This window comes from Myxocyprinus asiaticus, chromosome 38 (assembly GCF_019703515.2).
Source record: "Myxocyprinus asiaticus isolate MX2 ecotype Aquarium Trade chromosome 38, UBuf_Myxa_2, whole genome shotgun sequence".
Classification (NCBI taxonomy): Eukaryota; Metazoa; Chordata; class Actinopteri; order Cypriniformes; family Catostomidae; genus Myxocyprinus; species Myxocyprinus asiaticus.
The window spans coordinates 15,085,841-15,111,809 of record NC_059381.1 but is presented as its reverse complement, the minus strand read 5'-3'; the positions used below and the strand labels follow the sequence as shown (position 1 = coordinate 15,111,809).

At 38.4% G+C, this 25,969-nt stretch overlaps 1 protein-coding gene across 7 annotated transcripts; it reads left to right on the top strand.

The window, feature by feature from the left end:
• The first annotated feature begins 3,856 nt into the window (after positions 1-3,856).
• On the top strand, positions 3,857-25,842 carry LOC127428874 (mediator of RNA polymerase II transcription subunit 15-like). 7 transcript variants are annotated; one of them, XM_051677536.1, is made up of 19 exons: positions 3,857-3,878; positions 4,852-5,111; positions 5,679-5,766; positions 5,901-5,952; positions 6,053-6,076; positions 6,610-6,777; positions 6,883-7,157; positions 8,520-8,693; positions 12,817-12,921; positions 18,920-19,027; positions 20,286-20,404; positions 20,620-20,753; positions 21,873-22,007; positions 22,100-22,163; positions 22,794-22,860; positions 22,973-23,142; positions 24,865-25,034; positions 25,273-25,371; positions 25,507-25,842. In XM_051677536.1, the coding sequence occupies exons 2-19, from the start codon at positions 5,044-5,046 to the stop codon at positions 25,641-25,643; spliced, it is 2,157 nt and encodes a 718-aa protein (XP_051533496.1). In that variant the 5' UTR covers positions 3,857-3,878; positions 4,852-5,043; the 3' UTR covers positions 25,644-25,842. The 7 variants fall into 7 exon arrangements, with proteins under 7 accessions (XP_051533496.1, XP_051533497.1, XP_051533498.1 ...); XM_051677535.1 differs by having other exon boundaries at positions 3,859-4,166; XM_051677534.1 differs by having other exon boundaries at positions 3,859-4,275.
• The last annotated feature ends 127 nt before the right edge of the window (positions 25,843-25,969 follow it).

Genomic DNA, 25,969 nt, shown 5'->3' with positions numbered 1-25,969 from the left:
AAATTACTGTGCAAAAGTTTAAGGCAGCTGTGAAAAATTTTGTATACTGCAGTAATCGTGCAATTCTTTTTTTTATCAATTAATGTCATACAAAGTGCAGTAAACATAAAAAACAATCAAAATTTTGTGTGACACTATGCCTTTAAAACAGCACCAATTGACCCTTCACTAAGATCCGCCTTAAAAGTGTTTCTGACCAATCCTATCTTAGCAACGGTTGCCGTCCACCATTTTATTGACAAGCTCTTGCTTTTTCCAATGCGAGTCTACAGGAGTAATGTGTGTTTGAGTTTGAGTGTGTTTGAATAAGAACTATTAATTGGCCACAGAACTGGCTCATAGGCCTTTTGTACAAAATGTTTACCAAAGTCACAATGACAGGTCCCTGGAGCAGGTATGCTTTGCTCAAGTCACAATGTTAATAGCACATGTATTCACTCTCAGGGGTTAAACCTACAACTTTTTGGTTTCAAAACCAGATGTCTACATCAACCCAGTGACAACAAGAGGCCATGTGAGGATCAAAAAAAAATAAAAAATTAGATCTCTCTTTCATACTAAGATTGAGGTTTGTTAATGACATGCATGGCCCCCAACACTTTACATGCAAATACAATGATGGTGACAATCATCAAACACATCACTGAGTAAAAAGAATTATTGCTACATGACAAATAACTGAAAGTGACAGCAAACACAACAACCAACAGCATAAATAAAAGCAGCAAATAGTAAGACAGTAATACTGCAATTTGCATAATTTATTCATGCTGCTGTACATGCTGGGAATCCAAATACATGAGCATTATTGCGTAGATCTCTTGACTGCTATATTTTATTTCAGATGAATAGTTTTTCTAAGTTCAATAATTCAGCACAAGTTCAGCTAACAAAAACTTGGATAAATGAGTTATTTCAACAAGATCAATCCAGGGCTGCATTTCCCAAAAGCATCGTAAGCTTAAATTGATCGTAGAGGCCATTTGCACCAATGGTTTCTACAGTTTACTTATAGGCTTACTATGCTTTTGGGAAATGCAGCCCAGGGCAGTTATTATAACTCTACATTTGAAGTTATGATAAATAAAAGGCAAAATCATTTTTAACAGTGCTTTTGCCGAATAATCACACCCCGGCTGGGCCTACACAGCACATGTCTGAAAATGAAAATAAAAGTCTGAACAATACTACGACTCTGAATTTAAAAATGGTACCCCTTTTGAATTCATGCATAATTTGAAGAATAGTCAAGAATATGGAGGCGCAATAATCTGACACCAAAAAAATTTGCAATATAGGCTTAATTTCTGTTGAGAGTATTTAGATGCATGCACCAATACATAAACTATCAAACTCATTCATTTTAATTTTAGAGCTTATTCAGAGTGGTGCTTTTAATTAAATTTCTAATGAAAACTGGCAGTGAGAGATCTTCAATATGTATGAAGCTGTATAAAAATGGGAAAGGAGGAGGTGGTAACCGGATGAACAGTCAAAGTAATATTTAATGTAAAATTAAAACAAAAAGACATAAACACACACACGGCTGCTCCGTGTGGCTCTCTCTCTCCCGAACTGCTGCATCCGGCTGCTTTTATCCCTCTCCTCGTCTGATTAGTCCGATTGGGGGCCGGCCCGGCCCTCCTCTTTTCACACTCCTCCCTCCTTTGCCTCAGGCTGGGGAACCCCTGGCATGACGTGCATCACCCCCCCCCCCCCCTTCTGCTGGCAAGCTTTTCCCCACCTCTCTAGAGCTGGGGAGGGGGACAATGGGAGGGGGAAAAAAAGAGGAGAGGGAAAGGGCGAGGTGGAGCGACAGTGAGAGAGAGAGAAAAAAATTGCTCGCCAGTTCTCAGACATGGCGTCGCCTGGTCCTTGACCACCCCTTCACCCTCTGGTGGACAACAGTCACTCCTCCCCAGGCAGAAGTGAGTCCTCCGACCCCTGGCAGATGGAACGCCCATCCACGTTCTGGCGGCCGGTAGCGAGCCCCTCCTCCCCTCACGGACGGTGGCCGTTCCACTACGTCCAGGCTGCCGGCAGCGACTCCTCCGTCCCCTGGTGGACGGCCACAGCTGCTCCTTTGGGCAGACGGCAGTGGCGAGGACTCCACGACAGCACATCCCTCCTCCTTCCCGGGTTTCGGGACCAATATAACAGGGGTTAAAATGGGAAAGGAGGAGGCAGGAACCAGCTGAACAGTCAAAGTAGTATTTAATGTAAAATTAAAACAAAAAGACACAAACATAAACACACACACGGCAGCTGCGTGTGGCTCTCTCTCTCCCGAACTGTCGCATCCAGCTGCCTTTATCCCTCTCCTCAGCTGATTATCCCGATTGGGGGCCGGGCATGTGTAGTCATGGACCGGCCCCTCCCTCCTCCTCGTCACAAGGTCCGAGATCACATCTAACTTTAACAACTGTGTTTTTTGCCTTCTGAAAAATGTTTGGAGAGATGTTTTATCAATGTTTCATCAGCTGAATGTTCAACATTTATTTAAACAACAGTACAACCCATCGACGTTTTCATTCTTGTCAAAAATTAAATATGGCACTACCAGTGTTGGGTCTAATCTAATTACAAAGTAATTAATAATTACTTCTCGGGGGTAGCTCAGTGGTAAAAGACGCTGGCTACCAGCCCTGGAGTTCGCTAGTTCGAATCCCAGGGCGTGCTGAGTGACTCCAGCCAGGTCTCCTAAGCAACTAAATTGGCCCGGTTGCTAGGGAGGGTAGAGTCACATGGGGTAACCTCCTCATGGTCGCTATAATGTGGTTCGTTCTCAGTGGGGCACGTGGTGAGTCGAGCGCGGTGGATGGCGTGAAGCCTCCACACGTGCTATGTCTCCGTGGCAACGCACTCAACAAGCCACGTGATAAGATGCGCAGGTTGGTGGTCTCAGACACGGAGGCAACTGCGATTTGTCCTCTGCCACCCGGATTGAGGCGAATCACTACGCGACCATGAGGACTTATTGGGAATTGGGCATTCCAAATTGGGTGAAAAAGGCGAAAACATTTTTTTAAAATAATAATAATTACTTCTTTATACAAAATCTAGTGCAGATCATTAGATTTCAAATTCCTGTAATCAGATTACAGTTACTTTTAGTAAAGTCAATTACTTTTAAAGGTGCTATATGTAAGATTGACAACAAGCATTTGAAATGGGTACTGCAGTCCAAATTCAAAATATTGGAGAGTTGTCTCCCCTGCCCCAGACTAGAAGCTCATGCAGGTTGCCAGAATGCTGACACACAAATTAGCCAACTCAGCATCCGTTTGAAAGGATATCTTGGCTTTAAGCTGTCTCCATCTTCCAAAGTCATCTCAATATTTGTCCTTGTTTTACTACGCCTCTGGTCATGGTGGTTTTTAGACGGATGGCGAGGCTTTTTAGGTCAGGTGGAATCTGTTATCTCTGATCCAGCTCGTTTGCTGGCTTCCATGGCTGCATTACACAGTGTTGTTTGCCTGCAAACTAGCCATGGGTTGTTCATTTTGAACGAATCTTTTATGTGACTCAGAAGAACGAGTGGTCTCAGAGAGTGATTCGTTCATTTTGTGTTGGCCGCGCATGTGCATTGCGCACCCTCCGTTCGTTTGCTGCGTGAAAACCCGCATAGGCGCTGTACAGGAAACAGAAATGATTAGTTCACCTCTCGAGTTTTTTGGTCCGAGTTGTTCGTTCTTTTGTCATGTGACAGCTGTATACGCTATGCATTGCTCACACAGGAAACAGAAATGATTAGTTCACCTCTCGAGTCTTCTGGTCCGAGTCGTTCGTTCTTTTGTCACGTGACAGCCGTATACGCTATGCACATACGGCTGTCACGTGACAAAAGAACGAACGACTAGGACAAGAAGATTCTAGAGGTGAACTAATCTTTCTGTTTCTCATAATTTGTCTTTGGTTGCATTATCAGTTTTTCCTTATTGGGACTATAATCAAAGTTTGGGTAAGTAGACGCGTTGGGGGGGATTTGGCTATTGAAAATGTAACATTTTAATTTAATTCTGCTCAAATGAACGAAATGAACTAAATTACTTGAATAAAGATTCGTTCATTTAGCTGAACGAGACAGAAGTAAAATGATCCGATTTTCCCATCACTACTGCAAACTTGTCCAAATCTGGCAACCCGGCGGTGTCGAAATACTACTGGTGAGTGGGCAGTGGGCGGGATCACACAGGCCAAAACAAAAACAGAAATTCCGGCTGGAATGGAAATTTCAAAGTAGAATATACTGGCTGTACCATTGTTATCAGAGAAGTATTTCAACTTAGCATGCTTCCTAATTCTCTAATGACATATTATGGTCATTTTATGATCTAGTACTGTAAAAATATTACATATAGCACCTTTGATTATTTGGGTTACACTTTCTAAAATGATATTATTTATGTAGAATATATTTTAAAACATGAATAACGTTAATATCTGTTTGCATTTTGTGACAGTTGAAGGGCATTCGCTCCCTAACATTCAGTGAACAAGGAGGGAATATAGACATTACTTTGAATAATAAAGCAAGCTTTTCTGTGAAAGTGTTTTAGAAAGTAAGTTAAAATTAATAAGTAATGTGATTATATTTTATGGATAAAGTAAACTGTAAAGTCATTAATATGATTACAGTTTTAGAGAAGTAATTTTTAGTGAATTACTTTTTTTGGCTTACCTAACACTGGGCGCTACTCTGAATAAGGTCAGTTGTGCCCTAGCTGTTAACATTTGCTACAGTAGTGTTTTTACTTGAATAATTAATTAATCTCTGGAAGTCGACAATATTTGTGGCAATGTAGGCCTAATGTACTTTTTTTTTTTTTTTTTTTTTTTTTTTTCTTACAGGAATGAAATCAGTCCTTTAGTATAAAGCTAAAGCACACAGAACATCTATCGAGAACAGCTGCAGTGCTTTCTGTTCAACAGCAGTTCTAGGTGTTTGAGTTCTAGGGCATTTCCTGCTGTTCCTCTTTCGTCCTACTCAGACTTGAAACTTGAAGCAGTTTGTTTTAACGTTTTTATTCAGTATTATCAGCTATGGAGGTCCTAGGTCCTGAAAGTGACTGGAGAAGTCCAGCTTTCCGACAGAAAGTAGTGGCTCATCTGTAAGTATTTTCCAAAAAATATTATCTGTATGCGCCATGACTCTGGTCACGCGTAATGAAAGTAACTGAGTCTTGCTAACTCAGTAGCTGCTAACTAGCTCATGCTCAGACTTGTTGTTACCACCAGATAGTCTATAAAGAGCCAAAATGTTCAGTGATAGGTTTAAAGTGTATGTATGTAGCACAAGCAATATGATATTTAATACAAATAATAATTGAATTCAGTTTATTAAGTAAAATATATCTCGTGTGTGGTGCTATTTAGCTGATGTTGCTAGCTAAGATAAGGTTAGCCCCATTTAATAGGCAAAATATGTACTAGGAAACAAACTGCTGATATAAAAACAGTATTTAGATGTGGTGAAAAGAAACAGATATTCAAGAGAACATATAACTTGTGATCTCTCACTTTTAGCTCATTAGCATCTCTTATTTTGCACATGTTCTCAGCATCTTTTAGATTTAAGATACTGTGATTGATTGGCTGTCAATAAATAATAGCCAGCGCTGTCAGTCATGCCTTGTTTTGATAACATTATTCATCAGACTTGCACTTCTGTATCACAGAGAGGACGCTATGAGAAAAGCAGGAACTGCTCACACAAAGTCAAGCACTGACATGGAGAACAGTGCATTTGTCAAGGCAAATACCAGAGTAAGTGTTTGTTTTAAATCACACTACAGGTTTACATGTTACACACCAAAAGTATTGTTTTGTTGGTGTGTGGTCATTAAAATCATTGACAGCATTGGATAAACCCATTTAATATGAATAACTGTTTTTAACAGGAGGATTATTTGTCTTTGGTTGCAAGGCTGATAAATCATTTTAGAGACATTCGTAAGTAGTCTTCACCATGTTTTCAATGTAAAAAAAATGTCTATTAGCACAGCAATGCTTGGATGTGGACTGTATATTGAAAATGTTTTTCCCATTGCAGATAAAAAGGCACAAGGGGGGCCAGGTAAATGAAATCAAACTCATTGATGGTAAAGTAGTTCGAATAACTATTAAAGAACTACTTAAATCTACAATCTAAAGACTCCTTGAAATCAAAATAGGAGTTTTTTGGCTTTAAGTCCTATGTCTGTTAGCTTTGAGGCCATCTATATGCTAGTGTATACCTAAAAGCTGACAGTTTATATTTTAGCAAATACACACATTTAAAATATACAGTGTTTTTCTTCCTGAAAAATATTGATAATGCATCTTGCACTCATGAGTAAGACATACAATAAAATTCTCTCTAGAATGAGAATGTCCCCTGCCCCAAATATCACTTACTTCTGAGGAATAGCAAGTAGCAAATGGTTCATGCTTGTGATGTAAACAAAAGTCTGTTGGCTATTTATTAAAGGGCTATTGGCTATTTATTTACTTCCTGTTTCAATAGGAAATACGTCACCACAGGAAAGAAATCTGCACTCATTAAGCAAGTATCAAAATCATCAAAATAAATTTTCTTCTGAATTTTAAGGTCATGTTTTCTGTTTTTAGACCCCATGAATGCCCTGCAGAATTTAACAGGAGTGGGTGGAGGTGGTCCTGGCTTCACTGGCATTGGACCACGCCCACCTGGTGCTCCTATGAGTGGTATGGGAACCATGGGGCAAATGCAAATGGGTCAACTTTCCATGCAGGGGGTAGCAAGAGGCCAGCAGGCTGGTAAGTCTATTAGCTGTTAGCTGATGTGAAAAGTCGGAGATACAGATATAGGAAAGATAGAGAAATGAGCTTCTTTCTTAATTCCAAATGTAATATTGACAATAGCAGGAACTGCTGGGCAGATGCAAATGATGCAGCAGCAGCAGCAGTCCATACAGTTTCAGCAGTTCCAGACACAGCAGCAGCAGGCATCAATGCAGCCTCAGCAGCAAACAACTATGCAGCAGAATCCCATGCAGCAGCAGTTGAACCAGCAGGTCCAACAGATGAAGCTCCAGCAGCATCTCCAACAGCAGCCCCATCAGTATCAACAGCTGCAGCATCAAAATCTTCAACAGCAGCACACCCAGAATCAGCAGCAGCAGCAACAACAGAATCAGGTAAAGATAATGAAATGATTAACTTGCACCGGCTCTATAAATTTTCCCATTTGGCTGATTTGTTATTTAAGGCTGCGAGGGCGCCGAGAATCGCCTACTTTTGTGTGTGAAGCATCTGAGACATGTAAACGACCATTCACAGTTTGTTTCTTTGTTACGTGCCTTCGTTTTACTACAATAATAGTCTCATTTAAACAGTCTGTATATCAGAGTCGCAGTAGACACGTCTGAGCTCATAATGTTAAAGTGCTCACCTGTTTCATTCTCCCTCTTTCTCTTCAACAGTTCACTGTAACTTTTAACTGTCTTGTCTAGTGATTAAAAGGCAAATATCAATCAAACTAATATCATATACGATCTGAAAATATGCAGATAACTTGTTTAAACAGATGTAATAAACAAACCTCACAAAACTTGAGCAAATCCCGCGTCCTGTGTAGCTCTCATATTTCTTCCTCTAAAGAACTTATTCTATCAGCCTCTTATCGGTAGTTCCCTGTAACTTTTAACTTTTTTTTTCTGATGATAAAAAGGTAAATATCATACTTCTGTCATGTACCATCTGCAAATATGTGGATGTCTTGTTTAAATGGATGTAATTCATGAACCTCATGAAAATCCGTCGTCTTCTTCCTGTCGAGCATTCATCTAATATCTTCCTCAGAAGCGTGTATTCTGTCAGCCAGAATCAAAACTTTAGGATCGGGATCAAAAGTTCCTCTGATTCCCAAATCATGACGGTCAGTCTGTGACAATCCAAGCAGGTGATGCAGGCCGTTTAAATTGTCAGGAGATTGCTGCTCACGCTGGAGTCGCAGGAGCATATAGGTGCAACTTAAAGTAAAAAATAAAAAAATAAAAAGGTAAAAGTGCTTCATGTGTGCTATAAGGAAATGTCATATCTACTGTGCACAGTATGTACAGTTAATCTGAGTCAGTCTTTTGGGCAAATAAATTACTAAAATTTGATGACTAAATAGAAATAAGAAGGAACTGCTGTCTGCCATTTAAAATACAATCTTATTTTTTTTAAAGATTCTTTTTAATTAGTTAAAGTTTTGTGTGAAATTGATTAAATATAGTGCTAAATAAGAGTTTATTCATTTTTGAGCAATTTTATGTTTGTTATTTACTATATTTCATTTTGTGACGTATTGGCCTATTGGCCACCCTGCTCTCTGGATATCGGCATCGGATGTTTAAAAAAAAAAAAAAAAACATATCGGTTGACCACTACTGACAAGCTTTTCCTCTGCATAACTAGCCCTTTACATGAAGGAATGAAAGAAAAAACAAATGGAGAGAGAAAATTGCTGTTTCATTTATAATGCACACTTATTGTTTTGATGGCTTTCTCTCCAGTTGCACCAAAACAGACTCCAGCAGCAGCAGTTAGCACAACTCCAACAGCAACTGCAACAACAGCAACAGCAGCAAGCCTTGGCCCAGTCTTTAGCACAAATGACTCAAGGACAGCATCAACAAATGAACTCCCTCAGCCAACAGCAGCAACAGCTAAAGATCCAGGCGATACAGGTGAAGATCAGCTATCTGAACACTGAAATATATAACTAGAGCTGTGGAATTTAACGTGTTAACCCATGCGGTGATTAAGAGTGTTTTCACACTTGGTTCTTTTCAGGGGTCTGAGCACGGTTTGCAGGATTTTTGGCCTATATTTTAACACTCCAAACAATCTCAGACCACTTTAAAGCAAACCGAGCCAAGACCATATCGAGAGATGGTCTGAATACGGTTCGCTTGCAGCCTTTGTTTCGGTTCACTAATAACATGCACTGTGAACAAAGCGCTCCGGGCTCACTTGATTTTCTCATTTGCGTAATGCCAGACATGTTTGGCCCTGACAGGTTCCCATACTCCCGAAATGAAAACGCGAGCACGGGAGAGACGTGATGAACTGCTTGCTCTGTTTCAATGGGTATGACAGCATGAGAAGTATAATAAACTATTGTAATCTGCACACGAAACGAACTCGCAAACCTCTTTAGTTTTCTGTAGAAATGAAGATTCAAGGGTTTAACTGGATGCCTTGAAAGCCACATTAATATTACGACAGGAATATTTATTGTTTTATATGAATTTAAGTAACCCGAGGCTGTCAGTAGATTAATCACAATTTATGTTTAATCTTATTGTTTGTCGTTAATAAGACTAGTCTACCATGATTGAATGTTGAATTTTACCTTTAAAATCTAGTATTTCTTTACATAAAAATACTAGTGCCCGACTGATATATTAGCCAATATATATTAGGCATATATGTTTACCGATATGCGCAGATATGAAAACTTTTTTCAGAACATATAATGCAGAAAACAGTGCTTTAGAATTGGTGTCATTACGTAGTTTGTCCAGCAGAGCGCACTCCGACTCCATTGTTTACAGAGCTGACTCTGAACTGACGGTTGCTCTGCAGACAGAGTGGAGTTCAGCGGTGTCTTCTCCGTAAATTGCTAACTAGTTTGTGAAATACATACTGGAAAGTTAATATAAAATGACCCCATCATTTTATATAACTAATATAACGTTAACCCTGTCCCTGACAATCATGTCACTCATGTTTATCATATCTGTTTGCTGTTAGCCAGCTATAGTTTGTCAGTGCAGTAAGTAATGAAGCAGATTGAAAGGTAAACATCAGAGCATCTTTTTGCAGCTCAGCAGTCAACAGTGCGGTGGTGGATTGTGTCTGTTGAGTGTTGATTTCGTGCTATGTTGTTACCTAGTTGGTGAGACACAATGCTGGAAAGTAAATAAAGTCCAACTTTTACTCTCCGTGACAACGAGTTTATAGCTAACTAGCTAACCACATAGCTACTTTCATTGTTGTCAGCGTGTAAACATGTATTCACCAAACTGTTTTGTTCAGGATTCACAGATTGGTACTCCCTTCAACCGAACAATTCCAGTTGTTGCATTTACAAAATGTAATACATAGAAGTCTAGTTTTCCAGACATTAAAATAGGATACGTAATAAAAGTAGATTTAATAAATAGTATATTTGCCCTGTGTAAATAATAATATATAGGAACTGTATTAAAAATAAATGAGGGGTGATGAATAAATACAAAACAACAGGCTGGAAAAATAGACATTTATTCATTTTAATATATATATATTTTGAATGTGTTGAAACTTGACACCGGGCGACGCACCCTAAAAACTGCACCGTTAGATCAGTTTCATACTGAAGAGCCGCTTAAAAGTTTTTTTTTGTTTTTTTTTCTCTCTCGTAAATGTAAACGAGTATAAATGCCAACATCATCATATATGTCAAAAGGACTGAAGCCTGTCAACCAAAACATGAGCTCATTGATGTCATTAAGGGAGTCTGCTTCTTTATTCCATCGGTTACTCCTGATCGGAGGCTTCTGTAAATATTTAGTTTATACGTAGGGTTACATCCTACATAAATATAATGGTGCAATGCTCAAATATTTAGTAGTGCATAAATTTTGACTTAGTGCCCATTTACGCCACAACTAGGTTAAGTTGTAACGTATGTATAGCTGGTGCAACCGGCCCCTGATGTTTATTTAGCTATTTTATTTGAATTTATTCTTTATTTTAATGGTCAGCATTTGACTGATACTAAACATACAGTACTGATGTTTATTTAGCTATTTATTTTTATTCTTATTTTAATGGTCAGCATTTGACTGATATAAACAGTACTGATGTTTATTTAGCTATTTATTGTATTTGAATTTATTCTTTATTTTAATGGTCAGCCACTGACTAATACTAAACATACAGTACTGATGTTTATTTAGCTATTTATTGTATTTTTATTTATTCTTTATTTTCTCAGTGTTCATTCTAGAATTTTTTGACAGTGTATAATAATAATGTCAAATATTCTTTGATAAAAATATTTGTTTAAGAAAGCAGCCTTCTGAATACCTTTGCATATTCATATCGGTGCACAATCCACATAGAAAAGGTCTGTTTTCATTCCAGCTCAAAAATTTGCTATATCAGCCACCATATTGGTAATCGGTGAATTTTCCCCCTCTAAAATCAGTATCGGTATCAGTCTCAAAAATCACATATTGGTCGGGCTCTAAAAACAGTGCATTCAGTTCTGTTGCATTATTTCTCTCTCTTTATTAATAAACAATATGCAATAATACAGAATTACAATATTGATGCCAAAGATCAATAAAGGAATTTTTATTTTTTTATATACATAGACACCTGTTCTTATGCTGCTTATTCGTTTTGAGAGCATTAAACATGTTTATATTGTCTTATAAGTTAATATAAAGAGCTATTTGTTCTTAACATTAAATATAGCCCTAATAATAGTAATTATAATAAATACTATATTTTTTAAAGTGAGCTCAGTCCCACAAATGACACAGAGTGTGAATGCAAAAAGAACTGGGATCCCTTAACTGGTAAAGTGGACCAAAAAGAGATCTGAGCCCACTTAGAAGGTCTCAGACAGTGTGAACGCAAAAGGAACTGGGTTCTTTTTCACTCTGTCCACTTTTTGGTCCACTTAAAGGGGTCTGAGTTTGGTTCTTTTAAAAAGGACTCTACTGTGAAAACACCCTAACATGCACTTTTTTTTAAAGTCGTTAACCCAGTCATTCTTTTTGACATTTATAACGTTTCATTATGTGCTGTGTATTTTTTGTTTTGTTTTTTTATAACCAGAAAGAAATATTTAGCAATGATGATTATTTTATTTTTTTCTTTAACTTTTTATTGCAAAAAGGATAAAAAATGTAACATTTATGACATTTGTCACTTCCACAGCCTCTCCAACATAGAAACACCTTGTTTCTAGAGATAACTCCTCTAAAAGCAGTATACATTAATCTCGAAGACAAGAGTATCAGTTTTCTAAAGTGACAAATTCCTCATAAAAATTACAAGAAAAAACAATACAATGTATCTCTAAGTAATTTACAGCTTCAATACAAAAACTATGAACAAAGAAGGGGGGAGTGTGTCACAACAATCACAGATGCTCATACAAAATACGATCTAAAGTCAAAAAGTGTTTGGCTCAGTAGGGGTTATATATTCAATCCATTTAGACCAATAATCAACAAATATGTCTCTCTGAAAGTTCACATAAAATGTAATTTTCTCCATGGTAAAAATATTTAATAAAACTTCCAATCCTGAATTTGTGGAGGCTTAGGTTTGTACCAACATCTGGTTATTGCTTTTTTGCTTGATGTTCCTACTTTCCCAGGAGACCAAAGAAACATTGCCTAGATAGAGAACCTTAAAACACAAATCAATTGAGGTGTCTAGAATCTTTTCTAAAACAGAGTGTATATCTTCACAAAAACTTCTGATGTTAGGACAGTCCCAGAATATATGGTAATGATTGGCATCTTGAGAACCACACTGCCTCCAACATATTGAGTTACCTAAAAATATACTTTTCAGCTTTGGAGTGAAGAAAAAACAGATAGTATTTCTCCAGCAAAATTCCCTCCAGTATGAGGAGCGGGAGGTTGCTCATTGAATTTTGCATATGTTTTCCCATTCCTCAGTTGTTATTGTGATGCTGCTTTCTTTTTCCCAAGAAATGATGATTATTTTCCAAGCATTGTTTCAAGTAAACATGCTTTCAATGTCTTCATGTTTGCTTGTGTGTGTGTTTGTGAATTCAAGCAAGCGAGAGCTTTGCAGCAGCAGCTGCAACAGCAACAACAACAGCAGCAGCAGCAAGTTCTGCAGGTCCATCAGGCGGCCCAGCTTTCAGGAGTCCCTGGACAGGTAAGCACCTTGCAAGCTGTGGTGAGGATTGAGAAAAGCAACCGAGTGTGGAGTGAATGCATGCTACTAAAATAAATACTTGATGTGAATTTTTTTGAATGTCATAACTGTTTATTCCTTGCCTGGTGGTGAACTGTAATGCACGCTGACCAAGAAGCAACAAATGGATAATACATCAAACATTCTTTTTACATCTTGGTTTGTAAATAGAGGTTTAGTTGTGTGCCACAGTTATAGGCCTCATTATCTAGACACATAACTGAGTGTTTCAAACAAACTTTCTAAACTGCTGACATCTTCACCAGTGTTGGGGTTATGTGGAAACTATTTTGAGACTGTAGCTTGCCAAACTACAGGCTTGTCATAATTGGTGGTGCTTGCTAAGGCCATATGTAGAAATGAGAATATCTTTGGCATGTACTCACTGTACTTGTACTTGTTCAAGCAAGTAATCACTCAGCAACCAGAACACCTTTACAACCACCTAGCAACATCTAGAACACCTTAGAAACCACCTCAAATACTCTAGGATTGTGGTGACGAGTTTTGCGTGGACAGGCTTTACTCAAATATACTAAATTCTACTAAACATATACTTATAGTTACCCAAACTACAGTCAGTCAGGCTGTGTAAGGAGGCTTTATTTTCACATCACGATAATTGCTGAAGCTTTTATCACGGTATTATCATGGTATTGAATTGCATTACAAAAACAAGTAAAAAGATAAACTAACTTTGTTCCCCTAATAACAAGCTTGATCACTTTTTTTCAATATCAAACCAGCCTTTTAAATGAACAGATAACAACGAACATTGAAAAGAACCCTGAACATTTAAAAAACGAATTAAACATTTAAATAATTAAAATAAATAAATAAAATAAACAAATATTTGAAAATAAGTATCAAGTAAAATAGTCACAGTCTTAAAGTGCAAAGCTGTGTCCCTTATGAACAACTGCCACATTGCCATTATTAATTCCAGAACTTAGTATAATCTGATTACAACTGTATTTTAGTTAATACTACAAGATGCATTAATCAGCAGAGTTTTAGCAAACTACACTTCGGCCACTTGAAAGCAAGCTACATATTATATGCAAATGGCAAAAACAGTTCACTTTCTTTGTCGTCTTAGTTGTCACTTAGCTAGTTGTCTCTTAGAGTGTTGTCTCTCAGTTTTCAAAAACAGTTTGGAAAAAATGAGCAGAACTGTCACAACTTGCCTTCGTCTCGCTGAATTGCACTGGATGATTGTCCCGCAGGTGAGCAAACATGTTGGAGGTGTTCCCGTATTTCGCTGCCACTTTTCTGCCACGTTTCACACAAAGGGAAACGATCTTCAACCAACAATCCCTCTGTAGTTTTATGGAACCCAAAATACTTCCACACTTCCAATTTAACCCTTTTGGAAGGCGGATAAAGAGCCCGCTGCGTTCCTCCTTCAGCCATGCTTTTTGTCCACGTTGGCTTTGTTTACATCAGAGGGTGCATGTGTCATTGGCCACGTTTACATGCACCCTCATAATGCAGTTATAATGCGATTAAACTGTAGCTCATGTAAACAGAATATTACGATTATGCTAATAGAGTAATGATAATTGCAGGAAGATATGTGGAGTACTCCTATTTTAATCACTTTATACTGGCATGTAAACCCTTTAATCGCATTTCTTCCACTCTGCACCAGTGCTGCAGACGGATCATGTTCCACTCGAGCACGGGTTTGAAAATGGCGAAATTTTCGGCTTCATGTAAAACTGCAGTTCCATGCACTGTTTTCCAGCAGTGGTGCTCCACAGCAAAAGAAAACATATTTTCCCAAATTGTGAATGTCCGTTTGCAGTCTGAATTGAATATTGGGGAGATAAAAAGACCATACGCCACAAAATAATGGGAAGGAAACATGTCTTTAAATTGAGTTTGTGCTCGCTGGCGAAACACAGCAACATCCATCGTGTGTATTCCGATTCACACACAAATGACTCTTATGAACTGATTCTTTTTAGTCAATCAAAACAGACAGAGCAACCAGTGTAGTTGAAAATGACTCTTATGAAGTGGTTCTTTTAATAAATCATTCAAAAAGACTCACAAACTGACTGACTAATTTTCCTTAAGCCAAGCTGTATTTAAAGAGACATTGGCAACAAGTTGTTTTTTGTAATAAATATTCATTTATAAAAAAAGCAGTTAACATCACATTTCTCAGCAAATAATCAGAGTAATGGCAAGTAGCATGTAAACGGGATTGAAGTGGTTGGCCCAAATCATGTAAACATCTTAATTTAAATATTCCTTATACTCTGATTATTGCATTAATCTGATTATTGCATTAATCAGAGTATTGTGTAAACATAGCCATTTATGCCGAATCTTGATTCGTTGATGGAAAAAATACTACTGTGGATTCAGAAAACTCTAAACAATTTGGCTAAAAGGTTATCTCTAATTATTTACGGTATTTTGAAGTGCCCACGTTAAAAATATTATGCATGTTAATTACCGTGATATACCGTATTACCGAATACAGTCACATGCCTAATGGTGACAGCATCAAACTTAAACTCTTAATACAGGTTACAACTAATAAAGCTAATATCAGAATCAAACTAACAGTAGATATAAACTAAAATAATAACACAAAAACTTAATAACAAACAGAAGCATTTATCTAAATATCTATTTCGGCACAAAAAAGAAGACTGAATGAAGGAGAATGTTTTGCATTGAATTTTGTGTTCACATTCTTTGTTCAACAATTTTTTTCAACAATTTTTTTAACTATTCAAACAAACCGATTCGCTGAAATTTCCCAACGCTACCTGCGAGTGGACATTCTTGTAGAGTGAATTATAAAAAAATGTTTTGCCTCAGATTGTATTTGTGTATTACAATGTGATATAAAAACCTTTTGTCATTGTTCACTGCTACACATTGTAAAAACAGCTTTTTACTGGCAAAATATTTTTAAAATGGTCATGCTGCTGAAAAATTTAGTTAATTTAGTCAGTAAATGCCCAAAACTTGTTCGCTACAAATGCAATTTGAAGGCTATTTTTGCAGCACATTCCATCAGCAGGTGTATATATTTAGTGCATCCTGTTTTTGTTGGATATGTGGTAAAGATGAGCACAGAGTAGATGTTCTATTAGATTGTCCCACTTATTCAGTCTTAGCCAAATCTCTCCCTCAACGATAAGCCTCCCATCTGTGAGCATTCAACAGATAAAATGTTGCTTCATGTTGCTTCCATTCACCTTATGCCATACATGTGGCCCTAGTTTATACTGAGCCCAGAGATGGAATGGTGTTAACCAGATAAATTTCTGTTCTGTTGCAGAGCTACAGTTGTGCTCAAAAGTTTGCATACCCTTGGAGAATTGGTAATATTTGTACCATTTTTAAAGAAAACATGAGTGAGCAGGCAAAACACATTTCTTTTATTTCTTATGGGATTCATATTCATCTGTAGGTTATAACAGAATGGCACAATCAAAAAACAAAACATGGCAACAAAGAAAAAAATGAAATGACCCCTGTTCAAAAGTCTGCATACCCTTAGTTCTTAATACTGTGTATTGCCCCCTTTAGCATCAATGACAGCGTGCAGTCTTTTGTAATAGTTGTCTATGGGGCCCCAAATTCTTGCAGGTAGAATAGCTGCCCATTCGTCTTGGCAAAATGCCTCCAGGTCATGCAAAGTCTTTGGTCGTCTTGCATGAATCGCACGTTTGAGATCTCCCCAGAGTGGCTCGATGATATTAAGGTCAGGAGACTGTGATGGCCACTCCAGAACCTTCACCTTTTTCTGCTGTAACCACTGGAGGGTCAACTTGGCCTTGTGCTTAGGGTCATTGTTGTGCTGGAAAGTCCAAGAGCGTCCCATGCGCAACTTTCGTGCAGAAGAATGGAAATTGTCTGCCAGTATTTTCTGATAACATACTGCATTCATCTTGCCATCAATTTTCACAAGATTCCCTGTGCTTTAGAGCTCACACACCCCCAAAACATCAGTGAGCCACCACAATGCTTCACAGTGGGGATGGTATTCTTTTCACTATAGGCCTTGTTGACCCCTCTCCAAACATTGTGGATTGTGACCATAAAGCTCTATTTTGGTCTCGTCACTCCAAATTACAGTGTGCCAGAAGCTGTGAGGCGTGTCAAGGTGTTGTCGGGCATATTGTAACCTGGTTTTTTTTGTGGCATTGGCACAGTAAAGGCTTCTTTCTGGCAACTTGACCATGCAGCTCATTTTTGTTCAAGTATCCTCATATATTGTGCTCCTTGAAACAACCACACCGTCTTTTTCTAGAGCAGCCTGTATTTCTCCTGAGGTTACCTGTGGGTTTTTCTTTGTATCCCGAACAATTCTTCTGGCAGTTGTGGCTGAAATCTTTCTTGGTCTACCTGACCTTGGCTTGGTATCATGGAGTGGTGGTGGCGTAGTGGACTAAAGCACTGAACTGCTAAGCAAAAGGTTGTTGGTTCAATCCAGGTTGCTCCAGGGGGATTGTCCCTGTAATAAGGGCACTGTAAGTCGCTTTGGATAAAAGCGTCTGCCAAATGCATAAATGAAGTGGTATCGAGAGATCCCCGAATTTTCCACTTCTTAATAAGTGATTGAACAGTACTGACTGGCATTTTCAAGCCTTTGGATATTTTTTTATATCCTTTTCCATCTTTATAAAGTTCCATTACCTTGTTACGCAGGTCTTATGACAGTTCTTTTCTGCTCCCCATGGCTCAGTATCTAGCCTGCTCAGTGCATCCACGTGAAAGCTAACAAACTTTACTATTTATACACGGACACTAATTGCAATTTTAAAAGCCACAGTGTGGGAAATTAACCTTTTAATTGCCATTTAAACCTGTGTGTGTCACCCTGTGTGTCTGTAACAAGGCCAAACATTCAAGGGTATGTAAACTTTTGATCAGGGCCATTTGGGTGATTTCTATTATCATTATGATTTAAAAAGGATCCAAACAACTATGTGATGATAAATGGCTTCATATGATCACTAACCTTAAATAAAAGACAGTGGTTTTTTTTGTTTTTTGCATGATCAGTCATATTTTCAAAATCAATGCCAAAATTTCACAATTTCTGCCAGGGTATGCAAACTTTTGAGCACAACTGTATAAAATCCAATAGAGCAGCCAGTTTAAATTAAGTGTTAGTTTTAATCTAATTTGCATTATGCGTGTTTTTGCAGCTAATAGTGAAACTGCATGCTTGCTGTTTTAATCCCACAAGCCCTTTATGCATGCACCTAACAGAAATGCTTTCCTGTTTGGGTTAGTCCTCACAAAGCTCATAAAATTATTGCTAACATATTTAGTGTTATTTCCATTTCTTTGAGCATTTAGATGTTTTTCTGAAAACATTTGGAGGGAGGATTTTATAGTTTTATTGCATCCACTCATCAGAAATGAATTGATTAGATGTCAAACCACATATTTTCTTGAGAGTAGAAAAGCATGTTGGAGATACAGAAATACCCTGTGCATCTCTCCTTGCCTTGCATTGGACTTGTACATGAAAAAGAGAGCATGAAATCCACTGGCCTGTGTTTTGCGTACCTTGTCTTGAAAACCAGTGTTGTTAAAGTGATAGTCACCCAAAAATTACAAATTCTGTCATCATTCACTCACCCGCATTGTTTTCCTAACCCGAATAAAACTAACACAAGTAAGTAAGAAAGTAAGTCATATGCAACAACAAGAGGGTGAGTATATGATAGAATTTCATTTTTTGGTGAACTGTTCCTTTAAGTGCTCTTGAAATGACAGAGGATGCGTCATTTAGTTTTTTAGGCCACTCTGTTTTGCATAATTGCAATGTGAATGCATGTGTTGTGCATCTGTGCTTGTAAGACCTGTTGAATCTATTTCTGTTTGCATACTCGCATGTGCTTCCTCTCATGTCTGCTGATCCGCTGCATTTATTGTTTTGCTTGTGACATGTCTGTTGTCCCCTCTGTCCTCCTCAAAGATGATGCCCCGTCCTGGGATTCAAATTCCACCCCGGTTGCCCCGTGCCACCCTGAACTCTGCCATTCCTCAAAACTCAGTTGCCATGGGAGGACAGCAAATGCCACAGGTATTTGAGTGCTGAGTGCCCTGGGTGCCAACATCTGCGGCTTTACACTAGTGCTCTTTGACACAAAGGCTGTTCATAATCCACCCTCTTTTTTACACTCATCAGCCTCTCTTTATCCCACCCCCAGATATTTCCACAATGTGTAACATTCAGTCAGAAATCACTCAGAAGCTTTTGGGCAGTGTAAATTGTGAGACGTTTAGCATTTACTCTGAATTAAAAATTGTGTGACACAGGTAAGTGAACTGTGTTTTGTTGTTCTCTTAAATAGACTAGGATTGAGGCGTTGGTTGCATTCTGAAAGCAGCTGCCTCACTGCCCATTGAGTCAATGACTTAAAGGAATAGTTCAGCCAAACGTTTACTCGCCCTCATGTCTTTCCAAACCATTAAAACGTTCTTATGCGGAACACAAAAGGAGACGTTTTAATGAATGTCGCAGTAAAAACAACACACACTATAACGCATGAGTCGCGTGGACTACTTTTATGGTTCTTTTAGGTCCCTTTTGTAGCTCTAAAGTGAGGCACTATCAACTGTCATTGCATTGAAACTATGGACTGGTAAATTAATAAAGAATCTCATTTTGTGTTCCGCTTAAGAATGAAAATCATAAAGGTTTGGAATGACATGACAGTGAGTAAATTATGCCCGAATTTTCATTTTTGGGTGAAATATATTTTTAACTGGCAGTGCTTCGTGTAAAAAGGTATCTCCTAAGGACACTGATCTCAGACAGCCTTCCAAGGCACAGTAACATTATGCCTAATTATCTAAAATAATTTACTGTGACCTTTAGACATAACCAAGCAAATATTTAGAAACTACAATGCTTTTTTTGCGTAGAAAGACATAAGTCTGAGTCATCAGTTAAAAAAATTAAAAATGGGACACATACAGTACTGTGCAAAAGACTTAGGCAAATATGATGTTTCACAAAAACATTTGTAGTAAGATGGTTATTTATATCTTCAGCTTTAGTGTGTCAATTGAAAATATACATTTTGGACTCCCAAACAATAGAATAGAAGAACAGGGAGCCCTGCAATAGATGGCATGGCCTCCACAGACCATCACATAACCATCAACTGGTTATGTAGCGCCATCTACTGGTGCTGTACAGTCAAAACAAGCTGGTCTTGACTGAATGTCTGTTATATCAAGGCTACTGGCTTCATCAGTGCAGTGTTTACTCTCCTCGACTGATGTGGTTGCTTTGAACCTATTTAGATTTTCCCTTTCTCCATGCTTTGTCAAAGGGTCAGCAAATGATGTCATCACCCTCTCCAGTTCAGGTGAAGACGCCCCAGTCAATGCCTCCTCCCCCACAGCCTCAACCATCCCCCCAGCCCCCCTCCTCTCAACCGACCTCTGTTAGGTAAAAATACCTGCAAAGGCCTTTGTTGTTCCTGATTTTATGTCTTTATGTTGCATCTATAAACTATTCTAAATTCAATACAAATATGCATATGTTCTGATCTAAATATGAATACACAGGCAGGCTAAAATAGATATGCTGTAGTTCAGTTTTTCTTCTGTTAAGGTTAACTATAATATTTGCAGGAGGTGAATTAAACAAATTTTATTCTCTAGTTCTGGTCCAACTCATTCACCAGGAGGTTTCCAACCCAGTACCTCTCCGCAGCCTTCCCATAGTCCCGCATCTTCATGCACACCCCAGAGTTACCCCCTCCAGGTACCCTCACCTGGACCTCTCAACACCCCGGGTACAGAGCAGCTTTTTATTATTATTATTATTATTATTATTATTTTTATGGTGTTTTTGCCTTGAATTTGAGAGGACGGGAAGTAACAGGAATCGGCGGGGGGGTGGATTGGGAAATGACCTAACCACTTATGGCTATATTGTTATGGTACTTAAAGGAATTGTATTTAAAAAATAAATTCTGCATTTATTCGCCATGTTGTTTCAGTCCTTTCTTTCCTTCTTTTGTGGAACAGAAAATTTGTTAGGCAGAATGACAGTCTCAGTCTCCATTCACTTTCATTGCAACTTTATTTTTTTATTTTTTTTATTTTTCTGCCCTTTTCTCCCCAATTTGGAATGCCCAGTTCCCAATGCGCTCTAAGTCCTCATGGTGGCGTAGTGACTCGCCTCAATCCGGGTGGCGGAGGATGAATCTCAGTTGCCTCCACATCTGAGACCATCAATCCATGCATGTTATCACGTGGCTTGTTGAGCGTGTTACTGCGGAGACATAGTGCGTGTGGAGGCTTCACGCTATTCTCCGCAGCATCCATGCACAACTCACTACGCACCCCACCGAGAGCGAGAACCATACATTATAGTGACCACGAGGAGGTTACCCCATGTGACTCTACCCTTCCTAGCAACCGGACCAATTTGGTTGCTTAGGAGACCTGGCTGGAGTCACTCAGCATGCCCTGGATTCGAACTCGTGACTCCAGGGGTGGTAGTCAGCGTCAGTTCCTGCTTAGCTACCCAGGCCCCCTTTCATTGCAACTTTGACCATACAATAAAAGTGAATGGTGACTGTGGCTATCATTTTGTCTAACATCTCCTTTTGTGTTTCACAGAAGAAGAAAAGTCATACGGGTTTGGAACATGACAGTGGGTAAATGATGACCAGAATTTTAATTTTTAGATGAACTATGCCTTTAGGAATAGCTTCTTTACTATAACAATTGTTATTAAGGAATCATTTGCAAATTAATAAATACTAATTCACTTTTAATGAATGAAAGTCATAGACGATCTGCAGAGAATAGGGAATTATAAAGAAGGAATTAAGTATGTAATAGTCGTATCAGAAGTAATACATCTGTAACATTTATATTTACTAGTAAGTGTTTTTGGACTGCAGAGAATCTAAGCTCTGTGATGAGCCCAGCAGGAACCTCGCAGTCTGAGGACCAGCAATACATGGACAAACTAAAGCAGCTGTCGAAATATATTGAGCCCCTGCGCAGGATGATTAACAAAATAGACAAAAATGAAGGTACTGGAAAAAAAAAATGTTTCCCCTGTTAGTGCTGATCTACTTGCTTGCACTTGACCATAGTACTTAAGTTTTGTGTTTTGTTTTTACAGATAGGAAGAAATATCTGAGCAAAATGAAGAGTTTGCTTAATATTCTGACAGACCCAAACACAAGGTAGGCAAAAAGGCAGGTTTAAAGGGATAGTTCACCCAAAAATGAAAAATTCTCTCATTATTTACTCACCCTCATGCCATTCCAGATGTGTATGACGATTTTTTTGAAGAATATTTCAGCTCTGTGGGTCCTTACAATGCAAGTGAATAGTGGCCAGAAATCTGTAGGTCCAAAAAGCATATAAAGGCAGCATAAAAGTAATCCATAAAACTCCAGTGGTTAAATCTGTCTTCAGAAGTGATATGACATGGGTGAGAAACAGATCAACATTGAAGTCCTTTTTTGCTATTAAAATTTTCCTCCCTGCCCAGTAGGTGGCGATATGCACGAAGAATTTCAATCGCCCAAAACACAAGAACAAAGTGAAAGTGGAAATTGATAGTAAAAAAGGACTTAAATATTGATCTGTTTCTCAACCACTAATCATATCACTTTTGAAGATATGGATTTACCTATTGGAGTCATATAGATTACTTTTATGCTGCCTTTATGTGCTTTTGGAGTTTCAAAGTTTTGGTATAAATGATGAGAGAATTTTCTTTTTTGGGTGAACCATTTCTTTAAAATGGTCTCTGGTGTCATCATTTTTGGCTTATCCTGAATTTTGCATTACCACTTTTTTTCTACTAGGTGTCCTCTGAGGACTCTACAGAAGTGTGAAATAGCATTGGAGAAACTGAAGAATGACATGGCCGTTGTGAGTTACAAATGTTGCATGCGTAAAACTGGGGAGTCATAATTATTGTTCATTTTGATGCAGTAACATTTGAACAAAATTCTTCAATTACATCTCACTGTTTGGTTTCCAGCCCACTCCTCCCACTCCTCCCCCTCCTCCAGTGCAGTGTACCAAAAAGCAGTACCTGTGCCAGCCCCTGCTGGATGCTGCCATGGCAAATATCCGCTCCCCGGTTTTCAACCATTCACTTTACCGCACCTTTGCTCCTGCCATGACAACAGTTCACGGACCACCGATCACGTGAGTCCAACTGCAAAGGTCATTTTTATTTGTATAGTGCTTTTCACAACACACATCATTTCAAAGCAGCTTTACAGAAAATCATGCATTAACCAAAAAATTTAACTGTAATATCTATAAAGTCTTACAGTGATCATTGTGTAGTTTGATTAAATATGATTGTAAATTGTGTATAAAAATTAATTAATTAAATAATAATTGTATTTAGAACCCCAGTGAGCAAGCTGTAGGCGACTGTGACAAGGAACACAAAACTCCATAAGATGTTGGTTAATGGAGAAAAAAACCTTGAGAGAAACCAGGCTCACTGTGGGGGCCAGTTCCCCTCTGGCTATCATCATGAATATAATGCCAATATTAGTTATTTTTGTGCAGTGCAAGTCACGGTATTAAATTTGTACATTAAGCGTTAAGGTCTAGTGTTTACAAAATAAACTTTAAGATTAATGACTAATGTCTTTGAAGTCCATCCTGGATTAACTGCAGAAGTTCACATAGATGCAATTGTCCTTTGTTAGTTGGCTGATGAAGGCTTTTGTTGGCAATTCAATGATAGTCTATGTATTCCATTTCAAAAGTGTAAGTCCATCAATAGACAAAAGTGATGCAGGCACAGATCAACGAGGTGCATCACAGTTATTCATTTTGAATCATTAATAAATTGCCTCAATGGCAGAGGTGCACAATTGGCGGACCTCGGTCCGGACCGAGTGAAGGTTCTATCTGGACCTCGACACATTTCTCATAAATACTTTTTAAATTAAATACTGATGAAGCAACCCTTTTTTTTCAATGTACACATACTGCGCTGGCTCAGCGCAGCTGGGAAGGTCCCAGACAGCGCCCCATACTACTGTGTGTTGTCCAATCACGTGCGTTATTTAAATCACTTCACGAAACTCAGCCAATCAAAGTGACTGTTTACAATGCATGTTAGGAGACTGATGTTGTCAGAGAGAGAGAGAGAGACAGCGAGAGAAGCGGAAGTGAGGAGAAATTATAGAATGGCGTGCGCAAAAGTCAGGAAAGTCGATACAGAAAATCGAGCTTTCAAAGAGGAGTGAAAAGACAAATATGCCTTTATCCTTCCCACAGCGAGTGTCAAACCACTCTGCCTCATGTTCAGAGACCGTGGCTCTAATAAAAATTGCCAACGTGAAGCGCCACTACGAGACCTTTTGAGCAAACATATCCACAGCAGTCTGAGGTGAGGACACGCAAAATAAACAAACTCAAAGCCCAGTATGATCGGTCCACCAGAGTCAAGCAAAAGCCCATTTCTCTCACTAAAGAAGAGAGATGGAGAAGTGAAGTGGGAGAGAGTAGGAAAGATAAATATTACACCTGTGTTTTCTTATTTGTTCAAAAATCAAAGCAGGCACTTTTGTTATTTTTTTGTGAAGATGCAGTCATGTTTTGCTTGAAATGAGAACATTTGTGATAGGCCTACTTTTATTTATGATTGGGCTGCATATTTATTTTACCTCATATTTAATGTGTCTGCATTGAAAATGTGCAATAAATATTGTTGAAATGTTATTGAAATGTAGTACTTTGTTTATTAGCTATACATATATAAGAACGACATATGCCCCCAAATCATAGGAGAAAATGTTAGTCACTGGACCTCTTTGAATTCTAATTGTGCACCCCTGCTCTATGGTATGTAGGTATCGAACTCTTAAATTTACATAATAAAAATTAGATATTTTCTTATTACAGGGGTCCTTCAGTTCCTTCCCGCAAACGGAAATTTGATGATGATGATGAACGCCAGACCATCCCTAACATACTTCAAGGAGAGGTGGCTCGGCTTAATTCCAGATTCCTGGTCAATCTGGACCCATCCTTCTGCAGCAACAATGGAACTGTACATCTCATATGCAAACTAGGTGAGTTCAGAAACTGTGGCAAGTCTTTGCATAGATAAAAGCTCTGTGCACTTTGGGCATCTCTCCCTACCAACTTCATGATGTGGAATGCTTTTATAAACGGTTTTGAAGTAGTATCTGTGTTTGCTGGGCAATTGTTAGCTGCTTTTTTTTTTTTTCTTTTTTTTTTAACTAATTACAAAAATGTATATGTGTATATAATTATTCACTATTCACTTTTGGTATTTTCTCCATCTAGATGATACAAATCTTCCCAGTGTTCCACCTCTCCAGTTGAGCATTCCAGCAGACTACCCTGATCAGAGCCCACACTGGGAAGATGTTGGTCAGCAGTATGGTGAGTTTAAGCCTAATTTGTCCATTACATGTCAGCATGTAATCTAAGGCTGTGTTTTAAAATGCAAACACTCAATTTAAATGAAAATCTATAGATTATAAAATGTGTATTACCTTCCTCTCTCTGTGTTTCCAGAGGCCAACCAGTTCTTGCAGACTGTGCATAAGAACATGACCTCTAAGCTGCTCCAGCTTCCAGATAAGCACTCTGTGACGGCCCTGCTGAACACCTGGGCTCAAAGCGTGAGGCAGGCTTGCCTTTCAGCTGCTTAAGAGATATGGCTCCCTATCTTCAGCAGTAGCTCATTATAATCCATGCACCTCCATGGCACAATGGCAAATTAATGATTTGTTCTTTGTGTTTCTTTGTCTTTTTTATTTACATAAATATACAACAATTTTGTTTAGTCCAGTACACTAAAGCCTTAAAAGTTTGTGCATTGCTTGATTAATAAAGTATTTTTGAATGCTGTTCTATTCTAAACTGTTTTCACAAAGTGGCACAGAATTCATTTTGAAAACGGACAGGTAATATTATTTTAACCGGTCCTTTTATTATAAGTCTAAAGTATACGTGTACAAGTTTATACAGCCTCGCC